Source organism: Phyllobates terribilis, unplaced genomic scaffold (genome assembly GCF_046119375.1).
Source record: "Phyllobates terribilis strain yellow unplaced genomic scaffold, ASM4611937v1 Scaffold_12__6_contigs__length_324123572, whole genome shotgun sequence".
Lineage (NCBI taxonomy): Eukaryota > Metazoa > Chordata > Amphibia > Anura > Dendrobatidae > Phyllobates > Phyllobates terribilis.
In genome coordinates, this window is record NW_027362772.1 from 157,843,538 (window position 1) to 157,869,515 (window position 25,978).

Consider the following 25,978-nt stretch of genomic DNA (forward strand, 5'->3'; position numbering starts at 1 on the left):
TATAGCTGCTCCATGTCAAGATAGCAGCTTTTCTTCTTCAAAGCTGCTCTTTTATCTGCTAGCTCCCCGCAGGTAGTCAGCGGAGAGCCGGCTATCAATCAGCATGCCGTCGGCAGTCAATCCTCATCAACAGAGCAGAGCTGAAGAGAAGCCGCTGCTCTGTCAACATGACGTCAGGGGAAGCCGTCTGTGACTGCTCTGTGATAGCAGAGAACGGAAATAGGCAGGTAGGTAGCAGTTACTTGTCTGTTAGTTTTTCGACTCATAGTGAAAAAAAGGTAATAGTACTGGATAACCCCTTTAGAATACATTCCCACGATGAGTTTTTGGTGAGTGTTTTTAGAAAAAAATGCAAGTAACCTATTTTACTTAATGGGTGCAGATAATCTGCAATATGAAAAACTTACCAAAAATCTCATGGTGGGAACATAGCCTTAAAGGTGTTGTCCACTTTTTTTTTTCACCTAAAATGAATGTATTCGGGGCAAAAAAAAAGTTACAATTGGACTTCATTAATAATGTTGCACCATTTTATATTTACAGGCTTTTTTTATTCCCCTGCACACTCAACTTTGATGTGGTCATAAATCAGCTGAAAGTAAAAAAAAGATAAAAGTGTCACAAACACCTAAAAAAAAAAATCCTCATACAAATAGCAAAGTGTTATAAAATGAATTGGAAGAGTTTTTCAAGAGTATTTGAAGCAGTTTTCGAGGAGGATTTATGTAGAATTTCCACTTCAAAAAGTTTTGTAAAAAAAAAACCTCAAGTGTGAACAATAGCCTAAAGTAGGCTCTGGATAGAAATTTTGTATTAGGCCATGTTTCCAGGAGTTTTTGATATTGCAGATTTTAGGCACACATTATGCAAAATAGGTTACTTGTATTTTTTCGAAAATACACAGCGTAAAAAAACTCATCATGGGAACGTAGCCTTAGGGATCAGGGGCTTTAGGTTCCACCTCAGCCTTCTCCGATCAGTGCATCCACTCATCCTATAGATTAATTCATTAATCAATGATACGATTGCACAATCATATAAAAAATATCAGATATTTTTGTATTTCACCTCCTAACTTTTCTAAAAAAAAAAAAAAAGTGAATCACTTTTTCACGAGGAGGCGATGCAAAAAAAAACGCCGCAACGGAACCCTCTAAATAAAAAAAAAGTACATTTCCTTATGACGTACTTAAAGGTTTATTTTCAAGTACCAACAAATATTCAGGTCGCAGTTAAACACAGAAGCCCCGGGGCAGGTAACACCTTTTTTTTTCGACTTGTTTCATCATTAGCGATTTATTAGCCAGGAGTCTCATACGTGAACAGGTAAAGAAGGATTTACGAGGGGCTCAATGCAGCGTGGTGGCGCTCCGCCGTCTTCGATGCTCATATTCCAAGGACTGCACTCCATGACTTATGGACAGGGATTATTTGAATTTTGGAAGTCTGATTTCCACATTCAGGCTTGGACTGGCCCACAGGATAACGGGAGAATCCTCTGGTGGGCCACCACCCTGACCGCCAAATGGGAGAAAAGTGAACCCAGTACCTCGTCACAAAAGGGTCATGGTGCAACGATGGGGAAAAAAAAAGCAAGAAAACATCTGAAAAAGGATTATAAATACAGCTATTGTGACATGGCTTTTCATGGTAAGTACACCAGCCTCATCAGATCTAAAAGACCTATTTACTGATATACGCAGTTTCTATTAAATTTGGCGACAGATTCACCAAAATAAGGGAATCCATGGAAGAATAGATTGCATTAGACTTGTCGCTAATTAGGATTAGAGGCACAACCTGGCTATATATTGTATAATTTCCCCTCCATCACACTTTTTTTCCAGTTGGAAAGTTACAAAGACTCCTTTGAAAACTGTTTTAAAAAGTATGTGAGCACCCCGTGTCCCACTCAAACTCCTTTCCAGCAAAAAATTATCCTGATAAATCACCCTTACAGTCCACAATGACGACGTGCCCCCCGACAGACCGAGCCGCCACTTACACTTTAACCCTCTCTATTACTCAAATCAGGTTTTTTGTCATATATATATATATATATATATTTAACCCTCTTTACACTTTAACCCTCTCTATTACTCAAACCTGTTTTTTTGTCATATATATATATATATATATATTTAACCCTCTTTACACTTTAACCCTCTCTATTACTCAAACCTGTTTTTTTGTCATATATATATATATATATATATATATATATATATATATATATATATAATTATTATTGTTATTTGTTAAAAAAAAAATTATTAGTATTATTTATTTAGTTTTTTTCCCATTTTATTTTTCCATTATTATCAAAAATAAAAGTGATCTGGTCATTTTTACTCCGGCCACTGATAATATTCTAGACTCATACTTTCTGTGCTTTCAGGTATTACTTGTACATTTAGCAACAATAAACAGACTCCGCCCTTATCTTTTGCATTCAGGTGTCTAATGAGCGTGTGCAAATGTCATTGTGAAGGGAGGAGATGTAACAACACCTATTGTGATTGGCGGATCCTTTATTATCAGTTGTACAGTATATAAAGGTCTTTGGAATTCAGCCTCTGATGATAATGAGACTGCTGAAAACTCTTCCTGAATTAACTGGAAGTAAGTGTCTAAAATTACCCCAGTGGGATGTGCGAAAATTGCAAGATTAAAATTTTTATTTTATTTTTTAGCTTTTTTTTTTTCATTTTCATGATCTGTATTAAATAACAGATCATGAAAATGAAAAAAAAAATGCTAAAAAAAAAAACTACAAGAGAAAAACCTGATTTAAAAATGGGTAATTTTCTGATGATGGTTTCCCTTTAATGGCTTTGTTAGTTTAAGGCTGGGAATACAGGGTGGCATGTGCTGAGCGACAGCAATTCTCAGGCAAGTAGAGTGCCTAAAAACATTTGTGCATCTTGTCTATTGTATAGCTTCCAAATAGCTTTAAAAAAATATATATATATATATATATATATATATATATATATATATATATATATATATATTAAATACGTATACAATTAATATATATTTAATTATTTATTTTACTATATATTATTTATATATATATATTATCTATATATAGAATGTAAAATATAATTATATTATATTTTAATAAATAATATATTTATTATTATATATTATTTTATTTTGCAGAAAGAAAATTGCACAAATATAAAAAGCAACAAATGGAGGATTATTTAATTAATGGAATTTTTTAGGATCTTGCAATTTCCTATATTTGTCTCCAGTCAGTAGTGTGATATATGGAAGTTGTTTTGTGCTTCAGCTGCAGCAGGACCTCAGCACAGACTAAAGCTGTGCAAACTGCACAGTCAGTGGTGTATGTTGCACAATAGTGACATCTAGTGGCTATTTTGGGCACATCACCCAACTTTTTCTTAGGTCACGTTCACACGTTCAGTATTTGGTCAGTATTTTACGTCAGTATTTGTAAGCCAAAATCAGGAGTGGAACAATCAGAGGAAAAGTATAATAGAAACTCGTCACCACTTTCGCATTTATCACCCACTCCTGGTTTTGGCTTACAAATACTGATGTAAAATACTGACCAAAAACTGAACGTGTGAACGTGACCTTATGCTGAGTTGATCAAAAAGCGTAAAAAGAGGCATTTTAGGATTGGCTAGTGCTAAACTGCTTCCAAGGATAGATAGGGGAGAACTGGAAATCTGCATAATATATATATAATTTGCATTTTAGGTGCAGCATGACTTTTGATTTATTTTTTTTCTCCTTAATTACATATATTTGGGCTAAAAATCATTTGGGTCTGATTACAAAATTTAGCACCGTTTTCCTTCTATAACCTCTGTGTTGCACTGTCTATCGCTGGCTGCAGAATGAGTTAACTGAGAATCCATCAGCGAGCCTGTTCTGATGGTCCTATGGGAGAGGTATTTTTTTGTTTTTTAAGCTATTTTGGATTATAGACCATAACAATAAAGCTTAATATAAAAGGAATAGAAATAGCTTGTAAAAGCTAAATGGTCCAACATTTTTAATGCAATAGAATTGATTTGCAGCCCCAAACACTTGCATGTAGGTAAAAAATAGAGTTTATATATATATATATATATATATATATATATATATATATATATATATATATATATATAAGAAAACTAAAAACAAATCCTGAAAGTTTGAAAATCTAAAAATAAATAAACCAAAATAAAATAAAATAGAAAAGAATAAAATAAAAAAAGAATAAAAATAAATAAAACAAACATATCTGGTATCTCCAAATCCATGAAAGTCCAAGCTATTTCTATATACAATGTTTAAGAAAATATACAAAAATCCTAAAAGCTTGAAAATATAAAAATAAATAAAAGCAAAAAATAAATAAATCAAAAATAAAATGAAAATAAATAAATAAATAAATCAAACATATTTTGTATCTCCAAATCCATGAAAGTCCAATCTATTATAATCTAAAAGTATTAAACGTTTTAGAAGGAAAAAAACAACATTAAAAGACTAAGATTGTTATAAATATGTGATAAAAAAAAAGTTGGATGTACCCTAATGAATTTCCCAGTCTCCTGCAGCAGCTGCACAGTCACCATCAGCCTGTAGAGGGCAGTGTCCCAGGATAAGGGCTGTTACTATACTGGTTTGGCTGCCGCAAGAGGTGCCTGTCAGCAGACAGACCTAAATCACCTGTTTATTCTCTGCTTTATATTTTAACCCGTGTATAATATCCTCTATATCACTCGGTCTTGTCATAAACTAACGAAAGTTCCTCATCTGTGCGGCACTTTTGTTACAGGCAGCAGCACGGGCAGCCTGTGGGGGCCTGCCGCCGCGTATATAAAGGCCTGTGGGTTGCACACGTGTCTCTCTCTGGTGAAGGCAGCGGCAAGGCCTGGAGTGTGATGCTGGAGTGCGGGTGACGCCGTGGTGCAGGTGAGGGCTGTGCACAGCGCTGTAGTATGGCCGCCTCTCCTCTCCTGGCCGCCGCTTGCAATCTGTCACTTGTGCAGTTTCTCCTCCATGGACCTGCATGACTCTCTATATTGACGTCAATTCTTTCCAAGCAAGCAGAGGTGTAATCTTCTGACTTTATAAATTAAAGGGGTCTTTATATATCCCATCATATTACTAGGCTATGACGTAAGCATTATCAGGGGGGATCTGACCTGTTACCTTCCTGCTCTTAAAGGGGTTGTCTGGTAAAGGAAGTTACTATCTATACAAAGACCACTGCTCCATTAATTCTTTATGGAGCCCCCAGGAAGTCAAGCACAGCTGTATAAGGAATGACCTGTTTTGAAGATCAACGCTGGGATGCCCAATTAATGTTTCCATTGGACAACCCCTTTAAGAATGAGTGGCCAGAATGTATGATCTGCTGTGCAGGGGTTGCAGGGATGTCAAACACAGAAGACCGAAATTAAATACTTGGATGTTCCGGCCAGTGTGCGGGCTAGTGGGCCCACATAGGGTTGGTGGTTCTGATGTCGAGAGCCAAATATAATCACCCTGCGGGCCAGAGTTTGGCATATATGGTCTAGATGCTGCACCCCTGCTAATCTTCACATGCAGTGTGACTGACTCTTTAATTCTGGCTTAACAGTCACCACTGGGTGGTGCACTCTGCATGTAGATTCATACAGATTGTGAAGGAGTTGGCCGCAACTCTTAAAGGGAATCTGTAACCTCCACACCACAAATTGTGAATCTGTTTTTCAGACCAGTCCAGTAATGCCTTTACATCGCTAGTCCCAACGGATATGCAACTGAGGCAGAAGCGTGTCCCAAGCTTGGTCTCTCTTCCCTGCCCAGTGCCACTTCCTACTGCTTGACTGACTGCTGCTGCACTATGAAGTCAAGCAGGAGTCAACGCTGGATGTAACTTGTATACTTTTAAATCGTCCTATCCCCAATAAAACCTGTCTGGTCTAGAAATTCTATGCACTGAGTTAAAGGGGTTGTCCAGGCTTGTAGTTGAAGTCTGCGACACTGGCTGAAGACTTGAGTCTTCACAATGCATGCGGTCAGGATTCTCGGAGAATAGGTATGCAATGTGTAAACATGCTTTCACATGCCAACTAGACATGTGACCTCAATTAATACAAGGTAATTGAGCAGGGGCAAACACGTTTAGTCTTAATGTGGCTGGAGGTGTCACAGCTGCTGGAATTTGGGAAATCTAACAGTGCGGATTGGGCACTTTGTGAGGATTCAGCAGTTGCGTAGTGACTGCAGTCTTGTACCCCAAGACTGGACGTTCCCTTTAAGGACAAGAATAAACTACACCATTAGCTCAGTGCATGTTTAGTTGTAAGTGTTGCTGCCAGACGAGCAGTGGGTGTGGAAATCTAAAATGCCACATCTTCTTCCCAATGATGTTTCTAATTGAGTATTCTCTTCTCTAGGACCATCGACTATATGGCAGCAGATTCTGCAGGGGTGTAAGGAAGCTCCTCCAAGATTTCCCATACTTCCAATGTAGCACGTAAGTGTTTCCTTTCAGACTTTCTCTTCCCAGGCTCCTTAGATATTGGCTTGTTGGCCAGTGTAATAATCAATGTGTTGGCATCAGGATAGGAATCACTATCAGGTTTCCCACTTTCTGTGCACAATTTCTCTTGTTCTGCACCACAAATATTGTAGTATTGTGCACTCTGTCCCTATGATGCTAGCACTGGGCTCTGAATCTATGTGATAGATACCTGTGCCCCTCTGTCCTGACATGCAGAGGACCTGAGGGACCGCAGCTGCACAAGCCCCAATACGGGAACTAAGTAAAAGGGTTCATAAAGTGACACTGAAAATCTTTGGGTCTCAAGGATAGAGGGATTTTAGTGAACTGCTCACTGCCTAGACTACTGGATGCCCAGAACGGCCGATTACCCAAGCAAGGAGGGTGGGTTCTTTGCTTTACAGCAGGTTGCACTACTTTAAAGCCTGCCGGATCAAGTACAGGCTCTTGGTGCACCCTTGGTGTGGCCAAACAGTTCAGTATACCTTCCCACCTACTTGTTTTCCCTCAATCTACTCCCCTTCAGCTTTGACAGCTCTGGCTTCAGAGCCAGAGAAGGTTGGAGATGGGATGTTGCACTGAACTGTTTGACCGCACAATGCCTGTTAAAATTAAATACAGACGTTTGGTGCACCCTTGGTGTGATAGAAAAGTTCAGAGCAACATCCCACCTATGTCCCCCCCCCCCCCATCTCCAACTTTCTCCAGGTCTGAAGCCAAAGCTGTCAATTACAGATGACCTGTGAGTGAGAACTGTGAACTGTTCGGTGCACCCTAGGTGTGGCCAAACGCCTGTCTTTAATTTGAACAGTCATTGTGTCCTTTTCAATGTGCTGTCACAAAAGACCTATGTGGGGGAAAAAAAAGTGGTCTAGGTTTGCAAACTGTTAGAAAATGATTGGAGCTGTCTGGGTATTCCTTCAGAATTGGTTGGAGCGGATATAATGCAAACAGACCCAGACCCTTTGCTTTCTTCATGCTCATACCTCTGAGTGTGCACTAATTATATTTTTCCTTTTCCAGGTGACTGGTGAATGGGGCTGGAAGATGATGTACACATGAATACCACTTATCAGGTATGCAGTCCACTATTGTGAATATTGCCTGTCCCGATGATGGCAGCACTGGGCTCTGAAACCTGTGTATGAAAACCGTGCCCCGCTGTGACTTGACATGCAGCGGGTCTGAGGGACAGGCTTTGTGACAGCAGGATTGGATATGGTTCTCATTCATGTAGCCCCCACCGATCCGGCTCCTGGAATTTCTGACAATTTGCCCCTTCTGTCTGGTGCTGTTCTTGCAGTTGGGGATACCCTGGGTGGCAATGTCTGCAAGAGCTGTACACTTGCTGGCTCTGGATGGGCTGGAGGTCCCCCATAAAGAGGACTAAATCAGTCAGTAAGCACTAATGGGACTGGTGGACAGGGTTGTCTTGGTATCGTGCTAGAATGCCACCACATGCTATTTTTGGGATCCGTGGGGGAACACAATCATTACCCTAATGGTAAATTTGCATGTTTCACTCTGTATTCTATATTTTTTCAGATCGCTAACAAATGAGAAGGATCCTTGGATTACAGTCTACATGTTGGGTATATACGCCATTCTGCACTTTATATAAAGGGGTGTCTCCTCTCCCAATGATGGCAGCACTGGGCTCTGAAACCTGTGTATGAAAACCGTGCCCTGCTGTGACTTGACATGCAGTGGGTCTGAGGGACAGGAGTTATATGGATACAATATATTACAGGGTTGTCCAACTTTTTTTCTTAATGGCTTTATTTGGGGCAAAAATAATCATTTTTGCAACGTTTGGCTTTTGATGTGAACTGCATGTTAGAGTGAGGAGACTTGTAAGCCATGCATGCTTCTCTGGGGAAATTAAATATCCAAATTTTGGATAGCTGCTTCCAGTAGGTGGCGCTAGAGTTCTAGTCCTCTCTGAAGAGACTATCTGTATATTAAATTTCCCAGAGGAGCATTGCATGGTCTCTAAGTCTCCTCACTCTGACATGCCAGGCTTGGCTTGTCACACTCCACAAGAAGAGGTTACCCCCTTACACAACTGTTTTCTAATCTAATTTACCTTGTTTTAGGTAACTGAATTTGGTGAATCAAGTCTACATATCAGGTATATTGAGCTTTTTATTCTTGTGCCTAAATGTATCTGGTCCCAATGATGGCAGCACTGGGCTCTGACACCTGTGACGGAAAACTGTGCCCCGCTGTGACTTGACATGCAGTGGGTCTGAGGGACACTAATACTGATGCTATAATATTTAAGTGGCACTTTAATTGGTGGTTCTATGTACAGTTATTTATGACTTGCTTTTAGGCAAGTACAGGTGCTAAACTTAATATTTTTTTATCCAGCATATGAAGTTGTGAATTGTTGTAAATTATTAGGGGAGTTGTCTGTTAAAAAAAAAAAAAAAAAACTCTGCTTCCCCCAGTATATTTCCTTTCTGCATTAATATCAAAATGTTTTCATTTGGAGTACAGATGACGGCTCAGCTCCTGTCACTAACTCTGGGGAGAAGCTTCTACATGAGATTAGTCTCATAAGCAGAACACTCAGGAGTAGACAGGGGCTGACCCATCACTGCCATCATCTGTACTCCAAATGAGAATTTCTGTTGCATTGATATCAGACTGTTCTCCTTTTGGAGTACAGATGATGGCAGTGATGGGTCAGCGCATGTCTCCTCCTGAGTGTTCAGTTTATGAGACTAATCTCATGTAGAAGCTTCTCCCCAGAGACGCATGAGCTGACCCATCACTGCCATCTGTATTCCATATGAGGACATTGATATTAATGCAGCAACTAGGAAAAATACCCTTTTATACAGGAATGAACACAAATTCTAAAATTTGTCAAGTTTCCTAACTCTTCATGCTGGGCAAAAAAAGTTGCCTTTTCTAGTTCATATATGGATCAGTGTAATTCCAATCTAAGGAGTTGGCATTGGTGTTTCTCTGCTTCTTCAGATGTGACCGCTACCTCTTAAATGTTAATGTCTGACTTTCCCGCTTCTCTTGCAGGTTGGTAATCCTTGAAGCCCATGTCTGTCTAGATGAATAAAAATAATTTGACATTCACATGGTGGTGGTTTCATTCTTGGTGCAAAGTTTGTATTAAGAGTCTGTAGCAGGGTGGGTCTGGGCAGCATCCAGGAGCCTTCATAGATTTGCTTTTATCCAGTAGACCCCTCGGCCGGTGGCTCATGTGCCTCTATCCTAGTGGGTGGTCTTTGCCCTCAAATTCCACTACAGGTGCAGATACTATGCTTGCTTCCAGGGAATTTTGTCCAAAAAAACACTTTTGCACGTGTGATAAAAACACACAACACCTCTGCAAATGGGATTTGGGCTGTTTCGCCCAAGTGTATTATAGCTGCATTTTTTGACATCTGTATTAGTGAAACATGGGATGGGATTGTCATGCGTGAGATTTCCAAATCCAAAAAAGACCAGCGGCAAGCACGATGGAAAGAATTCCCACTACGATGGATAACGCTATAATGGTTCCATCTGCAAAGAAGACACTTGTCTTAATTTTCTTGCACATAATACCCAAAGTCCTGTGCTTTCAAGGAGTTGTCTATGCAAATTCTCTTCAGAGAGGAAGAGGACTTGAACTCTAGTGCCACCTATTGGAAGTAGCAATCCTACAAGTCATTGACCCTTTAATGAGCTTAGAAATAGGACTTGGGATAAAAGCAAAATCAGAATATCAATTTGTAGACAGTGTTTTGGGGTGTTGCCCCTCATCAGTAGAAAGTGGCAACACCCTGAAAGGGTCTACAAATTGAGATTCAATTCATGTGATGAGGCTCATTAAAGGGTCAATAATGACTTGCAGGGTTGCTACTAGAGTTCTAGTCCTCTTCCTCTCTGAAGAGACGATTTGCATATTTCATTTCCCTGAGGAGCATGCAAACTGTCTTAAGTCTCCTCATACTGGCATGCCAGACACAGCATGTCACTCCAAGGAACAACCTTAGCCATGAGGAGTTGTCTACAATGTCTCTTTAAACCTGCTGACACATTATGTAAAGGGAATCTGAGAGCATCATGAGAGGAATATACCCTCATTCTAGTGATGTCACTTGGCTGTTTCAATACAATCAGTGTTTTATCAGCAGGAGATTGGCACTACAGGACTAGGTGTCTTGTGCCTCCTAGTCCTTCCACACCCCTACCGCTGACTGGCAGCTTACTGGCAATATAGAATATACACAGCTGCCAATCAGTGGTGTGGGTGAGGTTAATGCATCACTTGGCATTCCTAGAGCTTCAGAAGAGAGAAGTCTGAATCACAACAGCTGCACTCATGGCTGGAATCAAGGTCTCTGCCCCTACATCAAACAAACTTCAACAAAGTGATGTATAACTTGGGGTGGCAGACTTTATAATTAGTAGCTACACTCACTATTACCTGACTTTTGCTGTCCTTCCTGGATCTGGCATTCTTTCCACCAGTCTTGTGGGTGGATCGGTGCCAAAAGCTGAGAGAAGAGGTGCAGTGGGCAAGGAGAGGCACATCCTGGCAACGCTAACTCGTATGGCTCCTCACGTGTGTCATTCCGATAGAACATTCCAACGCTGTAGCTGCTGGGAGGAAATCAGGGACAGTCTTTCCATCATACACCGCAGTGAACACTATGAACTTTTACCCACCTTCCATGAGCAGGCCAACTAACTGCTAAATATGACCGGGAAAAGTGTGTATGGATAAGGAGGTACATTCTGCACGCTTGCCTGTGCGCTGCTCTTGTACTGTGCGCACTCTCCTAGTACAGTGACATCAGTGTGCGCTGCTCTTGTACTGTGCGCTGCTCTTGTACTGTGCGCTGCTCTTGTACTGTGCGCTGCTCTTGTACTGTGCGCTGCTCTTGTACTGTGCGCACTCTCCTAGTACAGTGACATCAGTGTGCGCACTCTCCTAGTACAGTGACATCAGTGTGCGCACTCTCCTAGTACAGTGACATCAGTGTGCGCACTCTCCTAGTACAGTGACATCAGTGTGCGCTGCTCTTGTACTGTGCGCACTCTCCTAGTACAGTGACATCAGTGTGCGCTGCTCTTGTACTGTGCGCACTCTCCTAGTACAGTGACATCAGTGTGCGCTGCTCTTGTACTGTGCGCACTCTCCTAGTACAGTGACATCAGTGTGCGCTGCTCCTGTACTGTGCGCACTCTCCTAGTACAGTGACATCAGTGTGCGCTGCTCCTGTACTATGCGCACTCTCCTAGTACAGTGACATCGGTGTGCGCTGCTCCTGTACTGTGCGCACTCTCCTAGTACAGTGACATCGGTGTGCGCTGCTCCTGTACTATGCGCACTCTCCTAGTACAGTGACATCGGTGTGCGCTGCTCCTGTACTATGCGCACTCTCCTAGTACAGTGACATCAGTGTGCGCTGCTCTTGTACTGTGCGCACTCTCCTAGTACAGTGACATAATCATGTGCGCTGCTCTTGTACTGTGCGCACTTTCCTACTACAGTGACATCGGTGTGCGCTGCTCCTGTACTGTGCGCACTCTCCTAGTACATTGACATCATCATGTGCGCTGCTCCTGTACTGTGCGCACTCTCCTAGTACAGTGACATCAGTGTGCGCTGCTCCTGTACTATGCGCACTCTCCTAGTACAGTGACATCAGTGTGCGCTGCTCTTGTACTGTGCGCACTCTCCTAGTACAGTGACATAATCATGTGCGCTGCTCTTGTACTGTGCGCACTTTCCTACTACAGTGACTTCGGTGTGCGCTGCTCCTGTACTGTGCGCACTCTCCTAGTACATTGACATCATCATGTGCGCTGCTCCTGTACTGTGCGCACTCTCCTAGTACAGTGACATCAGTGTGCGCTGCTCCTGTACTGTGCGGACTCACTGCTTGTGCTGCTCCTGTACTGTGACATCACTGCGTGCAATATCCCTGTACTGTGACATTATTCTGTGTACTGTTTATGTACTGTGATATCTCATTACACCTGTGCAGTTTGTGATTGGGTACCAGAATACGGAAAATATTTTGCAACTTACCCATCACTTTCCTTGTAAAATTCAAAGATGTGACATGATGCATATGGTGGGTGGAGTCCACTGTAAATGCCCAGTGCTCCTTGCAATGCTAGGATGGTGCTGTCGTGCTTAAAATAAAGGTCCTTGTGTTAATACTAGACTAACAAAAGGGGGTCTTAGCACAACGTGACACAGTTCAGCATTGTTTTTTTTACTAGTACAACTGCATATAAGAAACTTTGATAATTGGGAAAAGAGACATTTTTCTTTTAGTATACAATATTACAGTCACTGCTTCTCTCCTGCACTGATGATTCACTCTTAAAAACTGCTCAAATCTATCTACGCTTTTGCCTGCAGTGAGGGATCAAGTTACACCTACTGCCTATCGAAGTCTATGGAGGAGGGAGAAACTAAAGGGGGAAAGAGGCAAAGCACACACAGTGAAACTGCTGAGACTTCTAGTATCCAGAGCCTGCAGGATAGAAATATAATGGCCAGGAATAATGATATTGTATAAAGTTACGAGAATGCGCAGTTACAGATTTAGACCCCCATTCACAACAGGTTAACATCAACCTTAACCCGCCGGCCATCTAATGCGTATGCAGGCCTCCTGGCTTTTCCCATGACTGGTGATATTTGTGGGATGATCTGTCAATTGTCATGTAACTGTTGTACTATCACATACTGAGACTTCCATGGAGCTATGGCCACGGAATAGTTAAAAAAAAAAATCAACCATATGCGGTATAGCACATAGCTAAGTTATGTATAGGAATGAGCATATCTTATTCCCCTATACATTGATTCAGCAGTCTCTAATATATAATCTATAGCCTATGTGATGTATATACAGCAGTCTGTGTGTTCTAAGTGATGTATAGACAGCAGTCTCAGTGTATCCTATGTGATGTACAGTACAGACCAAAAGTTTGGACACACCTCATTTAAAGATTTTTCTGTATTTTCATGACTGAAAATTGTACATTCACACTGAAGGCATCAAAACTATGAATTAACACATGTGGAATTATATACTTAACAAAAAAGTGTGAAACAACTGAAAATATGTCTTATATTCTAGGTTCTTCAAAGTCACCACCTTTTGCTTTGATGACTGCTTTGCACACTCTTGGCATTCTCTTGATGAGCTTCAAGAGGTAGTCACCGGAAATGGTCTTCCAACAATCTTGAAGGAGTTCCCAGAGATGCTTAGCACTTGTTGGCCCTTTGCCTTCACTCTGAGGTCCAGCTCACCCCAAACCATCTAGATTGGGTTCAGGTCTGGTGACTGTGGAGGCCAGGTCATCTGGCGTAGCACCCCATCACTCTCCCTCTTGGTCAAATAGCCCTTACACAGCCTGGAGGTGTGTTTGGGGGTCATTGTCCTGTTGAAAAATAAATGATGGTCCAACTAAACGCAAACCGGATGGAATAGCATGCCGCTGCAAGATGCTGTGGTAGCCATGCTGGTTCAGTATGCCTTCAATTTTGAATAAATCCCCAACAGTGTCACCAGCAAAGCACCCCCACACCATCACACTTCCTCCTCCATGCTTCACGTTGGGAACCAGGCATGTAGAGTCCATCCGTTCACCTTTTCTGCGTCGCACAAAGACACGGTGGTTGGAACCAAAGATCTCAAATTTGGACTCATCAGACCAAAGCACAGATTTCCACTGGTCTAATGTCCATTCCTTGTGTTCTTTAGCCCAAACAAGTCTCTTCTGCTTGTTGCCTGTCTTTAGCAGTGGTTTCCTAGCAGCTATTTTACCATGAAGGCCTGCTGCACAAAGTCTCCTCTTAACAGTTGTTGTAGAGATGTGTCTTCTGCTACAACTCTGTGTGGCATTGACCTGGTCTCTAATCTGAGCTGCTGTTAACCTGCAATTTATGAGGCTGGTGACTCGGATAAACTTATCCTCAGAAGCAAAGGTGACTCTTGGTCTTCCTTTCCTGGGGCGGTCCTCATGTGAGCCAGTTTCTTTGTAGCGCTTGATGGTTTTTGCAACTGCACTTGGGGACACTTTCAAAGTTTGCCCAATTTTTCGGACTGACTGACCTTCATTTCTTAACCACTTCGCGCCAGAGCCTGTTTTTGCCTTCGTGACCGGGCCAATTTTTTCAATTCTGACCACTGCCAGTTTATGAAGTAATTACTCTAGAACGCTTCAACGTATTCCCCTGATTCTGAGATTGTTTTTTCGTGACATATTGTACTTCATGATAGTGGTAAAATTTCTTCGATATAACTTGTGTTTATTTGTGAAAAAATCGGAAATTTGGCGAAAATTTTGAAAATTTTGCAATTTTCAAACTTTGAATTTTCATGCCCTTAAATCAGAGCGATATGTCACACAAAATAGTTAATAAATAACATTTCCCACATGTCTACTTTACATCAGCACAATTTTGGAACCAAAATTTTTTTTTGTTAGGGAGCTATAAGGGTTAAAAGTTGACCAGCGATTTCTCATTTTTCCAACAAAATTTACAAAAACATTTTTTTAGGGACCACATCATATTTGAAGTCACTTTGAGGGGTCTTTATGACAGAAAATACCCAAAAGTGACACCATTCTAAAAACTGCACCCCTCAAGGTGCTCAAAACCACATTCAAGAACTTTATTAACCCTTCAGGTGCTTCACAGGAATTTTTGGAATGTGGAAGAAAAAAATTAACATTAACTTTTTTCACAAAAATTTTACTTTAGACCCAATTTTTTTTATTTTCACAGGGGTAACATGAAAAAATGGACCCCAAATTTTTTTGTGCAATTTCTCTTGAGTGTGCTGATACCCCATATGTGAGAGAAAACCACTGTTTGGGCGCACGGAAGGGAAGGAGCGCCATTAGACTTTTTGAATGTAAAATTTGTCTGAATAATTAGCAGACGCTATGTTGCGTTTGGAGAGCTCCTGATGTGCCTAAACAGTGGAAACCCCCCACAAGTGACACCATTTTGGAAACTAGACCCCTTAGGGAACTTATCTAGATGTGTGGTGAGCACCTTGAACCCAAAGGTGCTTCACAGAAGTTTATAATATTGAGCCGTAAAAATAAAATTTTCACATTTTTCCCTCAAAAAATGTTTTTCATTCCCTAATTTTGTATTATCATAAGGGTAATCGGATAAATTGCACCATGAAATTTGTTGTGCAATTTCTCCTGAACACGCCGATACCCCATATGTGGAGGCAAATTACTGTTTGGGCACATGGCAGGGTTTGAAAGGGAACGAGCGCCATTTGACTTTTTGAATGTAAAATTTGTTTGAATAATTAGCGGACGCCATGTCACATTTGGGGAGCCCCTAATGTGCCTAAACAGTGGAAACCCCCCACAAGTGCCACCATTTTGGAAACTAGACCCCTTAGGGAACTTATCTAGATGTGTGGTGAGCACCTTGCACCCCCAGCTGCTTCACAGAAGTTTATAATATTGAGCCGTAAAAATAAAATTTTCACATTTTTCCCTCAAAAAATGTTTTTCATTCCCTAATTTTGCATTATCATAAGGGTAACAGGATAAATTGCACCATGAAATTTGTTGTACAATTTCTCCTGAGTACGCCGATACCCCATATGTGGGGGAAAACCACTGCTTTGGTGTACGGCAGGGTTCGGAAGAGAAAGAAGCGCTATGTTGGCTGGGATAGGCAGCAGACACCATGTCACATTTGAAGAGTCGCTGACATGCCAAAACAGCAGAAACCCCCACAAGTGACCCCATTTTGTAAACTACACCTCTCAAGGAATTCATCTAGGGAAGTAGTGAGCATTTTTTAATTTTTAAATTTATACCATTGGGCAGTGAAAAAAGCATAATTATATTTTTACCACAAAAAAATGTTTTACCCTCAGATTTTACATTTTCACACAGGGCAATGGGTAAAAATGGTGCCGAAATGTGTCACACAATTTCTTCTAAAAGTGTTAATACCCCATATGTGGCTGTATCGTACCGCTCAGCCATACGGTGAGATCTGGGGGGGACGGAGTGCTATTTGACAATTGGAGAACAAATTATTGTAGAATAGGCATTTGGATTTGGGAGCACAAAATTTTCTGAATTTCTTTTGGGGGGCAAGGGCCATTTCGCTTTTCCAGAGCCTTTCTGCTACCAGTAACTTGGAAGTCCCTTATATTTTTAACAGATGACGGACCTGAGTGGGGACTATCTTTTTTTGAGGACTGAGTTGAAGCTTTTATTGGGAACATTTTACGTAACATTTATCCGGCTCTCTAGGCTGAGCACTTACATCGGGGTTTCCATCTAAATTTCCAAGTGATGTAATTCAGATGAAACCCCTGCAGGATCCATTCACTGTAATGAGGCAGCAGAGTTACTCTGGACTCCGTCTGGCCTCTGTTTAGCGGTGTCCTTTTTTTCAGAAGTGCACAAAACTGTGGCCAACCGCACTTTTATGCACGCCTAAAACAAATGACACCGTGGGATCCCAGGCTAGACGGCATCCACAGTGGCATATATCTGCCTCATTACAGGGAATCTTCCATCATGGGTTCTGGCTGAATCACGTATTTCAGAGATTTACACGGAAACTCTGGTGTAAGTGCTCAGCGCAGAGCACATGATAAATGTGAGCAGAGCCTTACTGGGATCTTTGGGAGACATAATAAACAAATCAGTAGCAGGTGAATAATATTTGTTTTATTTATTTTTTACGCCGTTGCTAGTGTGATATAACTGATTAGATTACTTTATTCTTCGGGTCGGTGCGATTACAGAGATACCAGATTTATATCGGGTTTTTATGACTGACAGCTGTCACACACTAAAATACGTTTTTATTGCAAAATCTAGTTTTTGCATCACCATATTTTGAGAGCTATAATTTTTCCATATTTCGGCCGATAGAGTCATGTGACGGCTTGTTTTTTGCGGGACGAGTTGACATTTTTATTGGAACCATTTTTGGGTACGTGACATTTTTTGATCGCTTTCTATTTCGTTTTTTGGGAGGTAAAGTTAACAAAAACAAACAATTCAGGAATTGTTTTTTGAGGTTTTTTTTATGCCGTTCGGCGTGTGGTAAAAGTGATCAGGCAGCGTTATTCTTCGGGTCAGTACGTTTACAGCGATACTACACTTACTGTATTTTTTTATGTTTTGGCGCTTTTACACTAAAACAATTTTATAGAAAAAAAAATATTTTTTTTGCATTGCTTTATTCTGAGCGCTATAACTTTTTTTTTTCGGCTGATGGAGCTGTATGGCGGCTTTTTTTTGCGGAACAAGATGAAGTTTTCAGTGGTACCATTTTTATTTCTATTCTGCTTTTTGATCGCATTTTTTTCCACTTTTTGTTTGGCGATATGATGAAAAAGCATATTTTTTTGCTCCGTTTTTTATTTATTTTTATTACGGTGTGCACAGAAGGAGTTAATTAGTGTGACAGTTTTATAGCTCGGGTTGTTTCGGACGCGGCGATACCAAATATGTGTACTTTTTTTGGTTTTGTAATAATATACGGATTTATTGGTTTAATATTTTATTTATTTATTTTTATTTATTTTGTGATTTTTTTTTTTTAATAGTTTAAAAACTTTTTTTTTACATTTTTACTTAGTCCCTGTATGGGACATTAATTTTTATTTTTCTGATCACTGATCTCATGTAATGTAATAGACATATATTACATTACATGAGATCTTCACTGACTGTTTCAGTCAGTCTCCTGTCTGGCATCAGCTACATACAGGCTGAAGCCAGACAGGAAGGACACCATATATGGCAGAGCTGGAGGCGGTCATGTGACCTCCAGCTGCCATAGCAACCCCAGGTCCTCAAACGAAACGGAGGTCTTCGGAGGTAAGTAAGACGACCCCCTCTCTTCCTGCTGTCTCCTATATGCCGCGATCACTATAGATCGCAGCATATAGAAGACAGCAAAGGGTTAACATCACTGGGACCTGATCTAATCAGGTCCCGATGATGTACCCTGTCAGAGCTAACGCTCTTCACCGGAATCGCAGTGCTTGCAGGACCCTGGGGGTCCTGAGCACTGCGAGACCACCCACCGTTTTTAAACGTCGGCGCTGCACAGAGCCCAGGCAGCGCGGATGTTTATCTACAGTGGGCGGTCGGGAACCGGTTAAAGTAATGATGGCCACTCGTTTTTCTTTACTTAGCTGCTTTTTTCTTGCCATAATACAAATTCTAACAGTCTATTCAGTAGGACTATCAGCTGTGTATCCACCTGACTTCTGCACAACACAACTGATGGTCCCAACCCCATTTATAAGGCAAGAAATCCCACTTATTAAACCTGACAGGGCACACCTGTGAAGTGAAAACCATTTCCGGTGACTACCTCTTGAAGCTCATCAAGAGAATGCCAAGAGTGTGCAAAGCAGTCATCAAAGCAAAAGGTGACTACTTTGAAGAACCTAGAATATAAGACACATTTTCAGTTGTTTCACACTTTTTTGTTAAGTATATAATTCCACATGTGTTAATTCATAGTTTTGATGCCTTCAGTGTGAATGTACAATTTTCAAAGTAATGAAAATACAGAAAAATCTTTAAGTGAGTTGTCTCCAAACTTTTGGTCTGTACCGTATATACAGCAGTCTCATTGTCTCCTATGTGATGTATATACAACAGTCTCTGGGTGTCCTATGTGATGGATATACAGCAGTCTCAGGGTGTCCTAAGTGATGTATATACAAAAGTCTCATTGTGATGTATACACAGGAGTCTGTGTTTCCTAAGTGATGTATATACAGCGGTGTCAGTGTGTCCTATGTGATGTATACACAGGAGTCTCAGTGTTTCCTAAGTGATGTATATGCAGCAGTCTCTGGGTGTCCTATGTGATGTATATACAGTAGTCTCAGTGTGTCCTAAGTGATGTATATACAACGGTGTCAGTGTATCCTGATGTATATACAGCGGTGTCAGTGTTTCCTATGTGATGTATATACAGCAGTCTCAGTACTAAGTGATGTATATACAGCAGTTTCAGTGTGTCCTAAGTGACGTATATACAGCAGTCTCAATGTATCATATCTAATTATCATTTTGCCAATTATTCTCATGAATTAATCTTCTAGGCAGTCCTTGTATAGTAATGCACCTGTCTTATGTGTGTAGTACAAGGACCATACATAATCAAGTCACACATTTATAGTGTAAGCACAGCCATCACTTACCGCTGAGTACATCACCATTTTTAGCCGTGAAGATTTTTTAACTGCTTCTGTGAAATTCTGAAGAATGGCATCCACAAGAATCCCTTAAAAATAATAATTAAAGGTAAATTTAACGATTCATTAAAAAAAAAAAATACTTAAACGAAAATTTATTTAAAAAAACATTTCCAATCAAAACTGAGGTTTGAGAAAAAATGAACATTCTCTATCAGAATTTGTTACTTTCTGTCCCTGGAGTGTCTCTCCGGGCTCAACCGTATCTGTCTGCTGAACCTGTCAGCCGGTAGTTCATAGAATTTGTAGGGGAAGATATCCTGATTCCAGTGATGTGTCACTTACTGGGCTGCTTGCTTTCATATTTATACAATCATAGTTTTCTCTCCTGCAGATCTAGCAGCGCTTAGAATGCTGAGCTGTGTATAACTCCGCCCACACCACTGATTGGCAGCTTTCTGTGTATACTCTGGCAGCATTCTGCCTTTGCAATCAGTGTTGGGGGCGTGGTTGGACCAGGAGGCACGAGACACTTAGTCCTGCAGTGATAATCTCCTGATGATAAAACACTCATATTATTGAAACAGCAACACAGCCCAGTAAGTGGCACATCGCTGGAATCAGTGTCTATGCCTCAACATCAGGCTGCTCTCAGATTACATAGCAAAACCTGCTGACGGATTCCCATTCTAAATAACAGAACAATCTGAACATAACCTTGTGCAGGCTGGCAGAGAATACTGGGATTTGTAGTTCTGCAACCGCTGGAGAGCCATAGGTTGGAGGACGCTGCTCCCCATTAAGGTGTCGGCTATAGATTGTGATTACTATTAATAAGCAGAATATACTAGATGACCACTAGGGGTCAGGAAAATGTATCTGATTGATGAAGGAATTTAATATATTAAAGTTCCTCTACCTCCGGTGAGTCTGGCCTTCTCTGTAGGATTGTGGAGAGCCATATGGGCCTTAATATCAAAAGCATTGATCTCTTCCAAGGTTTCCAGCACGTCTGGTGTGGCCCATGCAGGTAGAATGAAATTGTGAGACTTCTGCAATCCAGACATTTATATATAGCGCAAAAGATTAAAAAAAAAGGATTATATAAGTGTAAAGATCTCAGAATGACAGTGTTAGATTTACACAATTAAACTACTAATCTGGCTGTATAGGTCCTGGAATAAGAATAAAAATGACACCTGTCTTGTTGAAATCCGACTTACCAGTGCTGATACAGTACAGATCAAAAGTTTGGACACACCTTCTCATTTAAAGATTTTTCTGCATTTTCATGACTATGAAAGTTGTACATTCACACTGAAGGCATCAAAACTATGAATTACCACATGTGGAATTATACACTTAACAAAAAAGTGTGAAACAACTGAAAATATGTCTTATATTCTAGGTTCTTCAAAGTAGCCACCTTTTGCTTTGATGACTGCTCTGCACACTCTTGGCATTCTCTTGATGAGCTTCAAGAGGTAGTCACCGGAAATGGTCTTCCAACAATCTTGAAGGAATTCCCAGAGATGCTTAGCACTTGTTGGCCCTTTTGCCTTCACTCTGAGGTCCAGCTCACCCCAAACCATCTAGATTGGGTTCAGGTCTGGTGACTGTGGAGGCCAGGTCATCTGGCGTACCACCCCATCACTCTCCTTCTTGGTCAAATAGCCCTTACACAGCCTGGAGGTGTGTTTGGGGTCATTGTCCTGTTGAAAAATAAATGATGGTCCAACTAAACGCAAACCGGATGGAATAGCATGCCGCTGCAAGATGCTGTGGTAGCCATGCTGGTTCAGTATGCCTTCAATTTTGAATAAATCCCCAACAGTGTCACCAGCAAAGCACACCCACACCATCACACCTCCTCCTGCATGCTTCACGGTGGGAACCAGGCATGTAGAGTCCATCCGTTCACCTTTTTTGCGTCGCACAAAGACACGGTGGTTGGAACCAAAGATCTCAAATTTGGACTCATCAGACCAAAGCACAGATTTCCACTGGTCTAATGTCCATTCCTTGTGTTCGTTAGCCCAAACAAGTCTCTTCTGCTTGTTGCCTGTCCTTAGCAGTGGTTTCCTAGCAGCTATTTTACCATGAAGGCCTGCTGCACAAAGTCTCCTCTTAACAGTTGTTGAAGAGATGTGTCTGCTGCTAGAACTCTGTGTGGCATTGACCTGGTCTCTAATCTGAGCTGCTGTTAACCTGCGATTTCTGAGGCTGGTGACTCGGATAAACTTATCCTCAGAAGCAGAGGTGACTCTTGGTCTTCCTTTCCTGGGGCGGTCCTCATGTGAGCCAGTTTCTTTGTAGCGCTTGATGGGTTTTTGCAACTGCACTTGGGGACACTTTCAAAGTTTGCCCAATTTTTCGGACTGACTGACCTTCATTTCTTAAAGTAATGATGGCCACTCGTTTTTCTTTACTTAGCTGCTTTTTTCTTGCCATAATACAAATTCTAACAGTCTATTCAGTAGGACTATCAGCTGTGTATCCACCTGACTTCTGCAGAACACTACTGATGGTCCCAACCCCATTTATAAGGCAAGAAATCCCACTTATTAAACCTGACAGGGCACACCTGTGAAGTGAAAACCATTTCCGGTGACTACCTCTTGAAGCTCATCAAGAGAATGCCAAGAGTGTGCAAAGCAGTCATCAAAGCAAAAGGTGGCTACTTTGAAGAACCTAGAATATAAGACATATTTTCAGTTGTTTCACACTTTTTTGTTAAGTATATAATTCCACATGTGTTAATTAATAGTTTTGATGCCTTCAGTGTGAATGTACAATTTTCAAAGTCCTGAAAATACAGAAAAATATTTAAATGAGAAGGTGTTTCCAAACTTTTGGTCTGTACTGTATATCAAGCTTTGAAGCCGCACGCAAATTAGCCTGGAAGTGCATTGGGGGCAGGTTGAGGTACTCGGACCTGCCTAATTTACATGTAACTTCAAAGCTTGATTTCTCAGCACTGGAACGTCGGATTTCTACAAGAGAGGTGTCATTTTTATTGCTGTTCTATGACCTATACAGCTATGCTGAATATTAAAACCGAATACTTGTCAGCCTGATAACTATCCCTCCTGACTCCTCCAGACTGATGCACAGTAGTCTCAGCTGAGCATTTATGTGTCTGACTGAGCAGAGGGGGTAAGGCTCTGCCAGACACTTTTGAAAGTGGATTTATCTGCCCACAAAACAAATGGATTGGGCATGTTGAAATCCCTCTTTCTCCCAACATCTGCCATTTGGTGACGGGTAGGAGGTCCCCATACACATTAGATGGGTTTGGTAATTTTGTTTTTCTTTTGCCTCATACTAGTGAGACTAATTTTATTTTGCGCAATGCCCCCCTCATCCTGAAAGTACATAATTTGGTTCTTACCTGACAGAACAACGTATCATACACCTTCCACATCCGTCGAGGGACTGCTTGGTCTACACTATAACCGGTGAAGTTTGCTATCCGCGCAGTGAAGTCCTAAATAAAAAGAATATTATGAATATAATTATGAACATAATTATCTAAATGTTCTGCTTTTCTTCAGACTGTAAACTTTTAAAAACATTTTTTTTACATCCACCACTAGGGGGAGCTCAAAGCACACAGTGTATACAGGAGATGGGGGATATCTTATGAGTAGTGATGGACGAACCCCTGACTGTTCGGGCCCGGCAGGTCCAGCCGAACAGTTTATTAAAAGTTCAAGTTCGGGTTCCAGAACAGTACCCGAACACGGACCCCATTCATATGAATGGGGGACCAAAACATCCCTGGTTTCCTGCGCTGTCATCTGCGCAACAGTGCAGGAAACACGGGCTTTGATTGGTGGTAACATAATTACCACGGGGCAGAGCGCTGCGGGATCATGCTGTCAGATGTCAAAAGCTTACTGCGGGTCATAGGCACCGGCTGAGGAGACTACTACCCTCATCAGCCGGCGCCTGCTGTCATTGTAAATAGCGAGCGCAGGCGCTGCTGGATGGGAGCAGTAGTCTTTCATCAGCGGCGCCTGTGCTGAAAGTAAAAAAAAGTTAAAATGAATACATACTGAAATAAAAAACACATTATACTTCCCTACACCATGTCCCCGATGCCCTCTTCCACTAATGCTTAATCGCCGATCCCCATGTCACCTGTAATAAAGAAAAAATAATAAACCACCGTAATCCTCACCTATCCGCCGTATTCTCGAGTATCCCACGCAGATCTCATGAATGAAACAGCCACATCGTTAGATGTGACCGTTCTATTCAGCAGCCGGCGATACACTGACAGGAGCATCACAGCTCCTGCAGTGTATAGTGCTGAGTTGCCGGGAGTGAGGTCGTTGGAGTTAATCAGCTGATAAAGCTCCGGTGACCTCACTTACTGCACTATCCCTGCATGAGAAAATTCTCACGCAGCACCGGTGCCCTAAGTGAGGTCACCGGGGTTCATCAGCTGATTGAACTCCAGTGACCTCACTCTTGCAGCTCAGCGCTATACACTGTAATCACTCCTGTGTCAGTGTATAGCGCTAGTCTCCGCTGCAGATTTTGACCGATTGAAATGTCAATACATGCGGAGGATCCGCATGCACTAACAAAACAAGTGCGGTCATTAGGGGTAATGGGATTAGGTGTCGCTGACACCAATCTTTAGCTTTAGTAATGAAGAGGTGTCAGTCTGACACCCTCATTACTAAACCTGTAAGTAAAGAGTTAAATAAACACACACCAAAAATAAAACACTTTATTCGAACTAAAACAGACGTATTCTTTAATCATTTAAATTAACCCAATATACTCACCCCAAATCCGAAGGTAATCCAAGGGTTAAAGCGATGTCCCACATTTCCTTTTTCAAATATCTTTATTTAGCTAGAAAAGCATTCACTGCTGTACAAAAACGTTTAAAAAAACGCATGCAAAAATGCGTTTTTTTTGCATGCGTTTTTTTAAGCGTTTTTGTACAGATATGAATGCTTTTTGGAGCTAAATAAAGATATTTACTCTCGGCGTCTCCGCTACAGAAATTGACATGCTGCGGTTGAGTTTATGAAATAAAATGAAGAATTAAATAAAAAAAATGGCCTGGTCTCCCACATCATTTTCATAACCATCAGAGGGAAAGCCGACCACTGGGGGCCGATATCATTGGCAGGGGAAGAAGCCATTAGCCAAAAATGTTCTCTGGCTATTAATAACAGCCCACAGCTGTTTGCTTAGCCTTTACTGGCTAGATTACAGGGGACCCCTGAAAAAAATTGACGTAGGGTCCCCCTATAAATTCTAACCAGCAAGGTCTAAACAGACAGCTGTGAGCTGATATTAAATAGCCAGGGAAGGGGCCATAGATACTGGCCCCCTCCAAGGCTTATAATATCAGCCCTCAGCGGCCCCAGAAATGGTGCATCCTTAAGATGGCAAGTGGGGATATAGGGCTGGGGTTCATGTCAGCCTTTTATTTGCAGCTGCCATGAAGCCCAGGTTAGTAATGGAGAGGCATCTATAAGACGCCCCCATTACTAACTCCATAGTAAAGGTTTGGAAATAAAAACACGGCAAGAATGAAGTCTTTTATTTGAAATAAAAGTTCACACCGTTTTTACATATTTATTTAAAAATAAAAACACTGTTATACTCACCTAATGCCTAATCCACTGAAGCCATTGTCACCTGAACAAAAAACTGAAAATAAAAAACAACCATATCCCTCACCTGGCCGCTGTGATGACATAATCCCAAGTGTCCCATAGCGATCGGATCATTTGTAGGACAGTCACATCAGCAGTCAATGATGTGACTGCTCTTCAAGACAGCTGGCTATATACTGACAAAGGAATATAATCACTCCTGTGTCAGTTTATAGCGCTGAGCTGCTGGGAGTTAGGTCACCGGAGTTCAATCAGTTGATGAGCACCAGTGACCTCACTTATGACACCGATGCTGCCTGAGAATTTTCTCACGCAGCGGTTGTGCAGAAAGTGAGGTCACCGGAGCGTCATCAGCTGATGAACTCCAGTGACCTCACTCCCGGCAGCTCAGCACTATACACGGCAGGAGTGATGACGCTCCTGTCAGTGTATCGACGGCTGCTGAATAGAGTGGTCACATCTAACAATGTGGCTGTTCTATTCATGAGATCTGCGTGGGACATTCAGGACTGACAGATAGGTGAAGATTATGGTGGTTTATTATTTTTTCTTTATTACAGGTGACATAGACATCGGAGATTACGCGTTAAGGTGAGTATATGGTGTTTTTT

The 25,978-nt window shown here is 41.4% G+C and overlaps 1 protein-coding gene, 1 long non-coding RNA gene and 3 other non-coding genes across 11 annotated transcripts in view; 4 read left to right on the forward strand and 1 right to left on the reverse strand.

The window, feature by feature from the left end:
• LOC141172335 (testicular acid phosphatase homolog) overlaps positions 1–25,978 on the reverse strand; it is a 125,380-nt gene that overhangs the window by 41,302 nt on the left and 58,100 nt on the right. For 5 of the 7 annotated variants that reach the window (XM_073656431.1, XM_073656434.1, XM_073656427.1 and 2 more), the window contains 5 exons: positions 23,114–23,209; positions 20,642–20,774; positions 19,729–19,811; positions 12,570–12,676; positions 10,959–11,134 (listed from right to left, as the gene is read on the reverse strand). In XM_073656431.1, coding sequence (XP_073512532.1) covers positions 10,959–11,134; positions 12,570–12,676; positions 19,729–19,811; positions 20,642–20,774; positions 23,114–23,209 — 595 coding nt within the window. Of the gene's footprint in view, positions 1–9,233; positions 10,052–10,958; positions 11,135–12,569; positions 12,677–19,728; positions 19,812–20,641; positions 20,775–23,113; positions 23,210–25,978 lie in introns of those variants that run through there. The other 2 variants (XM_073656430.1, XM_073656428.1) reach the window with 2 other exon arrangements.
• Positions 4,788–9,619, forward strand: LOC141172337 (uncharacterized). Its single transcript, XR_012252455.1, has 6 exons — positions 4,788–4,941; positions 6,414–6,493; positions 7,544–7,596; positions 8,066–8,112; positions 8,617–8,651; positions 9,563–9,619. It is a non-coding gene; the product is annotated as an uncharacterized lncRNA (long non-coding RNA).
• Positions 6,663–6,752, forward strand: LOC141173280 (small nucleolar RNA SNORD88). The gene has a single exon (XR_012252640.1). It is a non-coding gene; the product is annotated as a small nucleolar RNA SNORD88 (small nucleolar RNA).
• Positions 7,625–7,715, forward strand: LOC141173282 (small nucleolar RNA SNORD88). Its single transcript, XR_012252642.1, has one exon. It is a non-coding gene; the product is annotated as a small nucleolar RNA SNORD88 (small nucleolar RNA).
• Positions 8,689–8,779, forward strand: LOC141173283 (small nucleolar RNA SNORD88). The gene has a single exon (XR_012252643.1). It is a non-coding gene; the product is annotated as a small nucleolar RNA SNORD88 (small nucleolar RNA).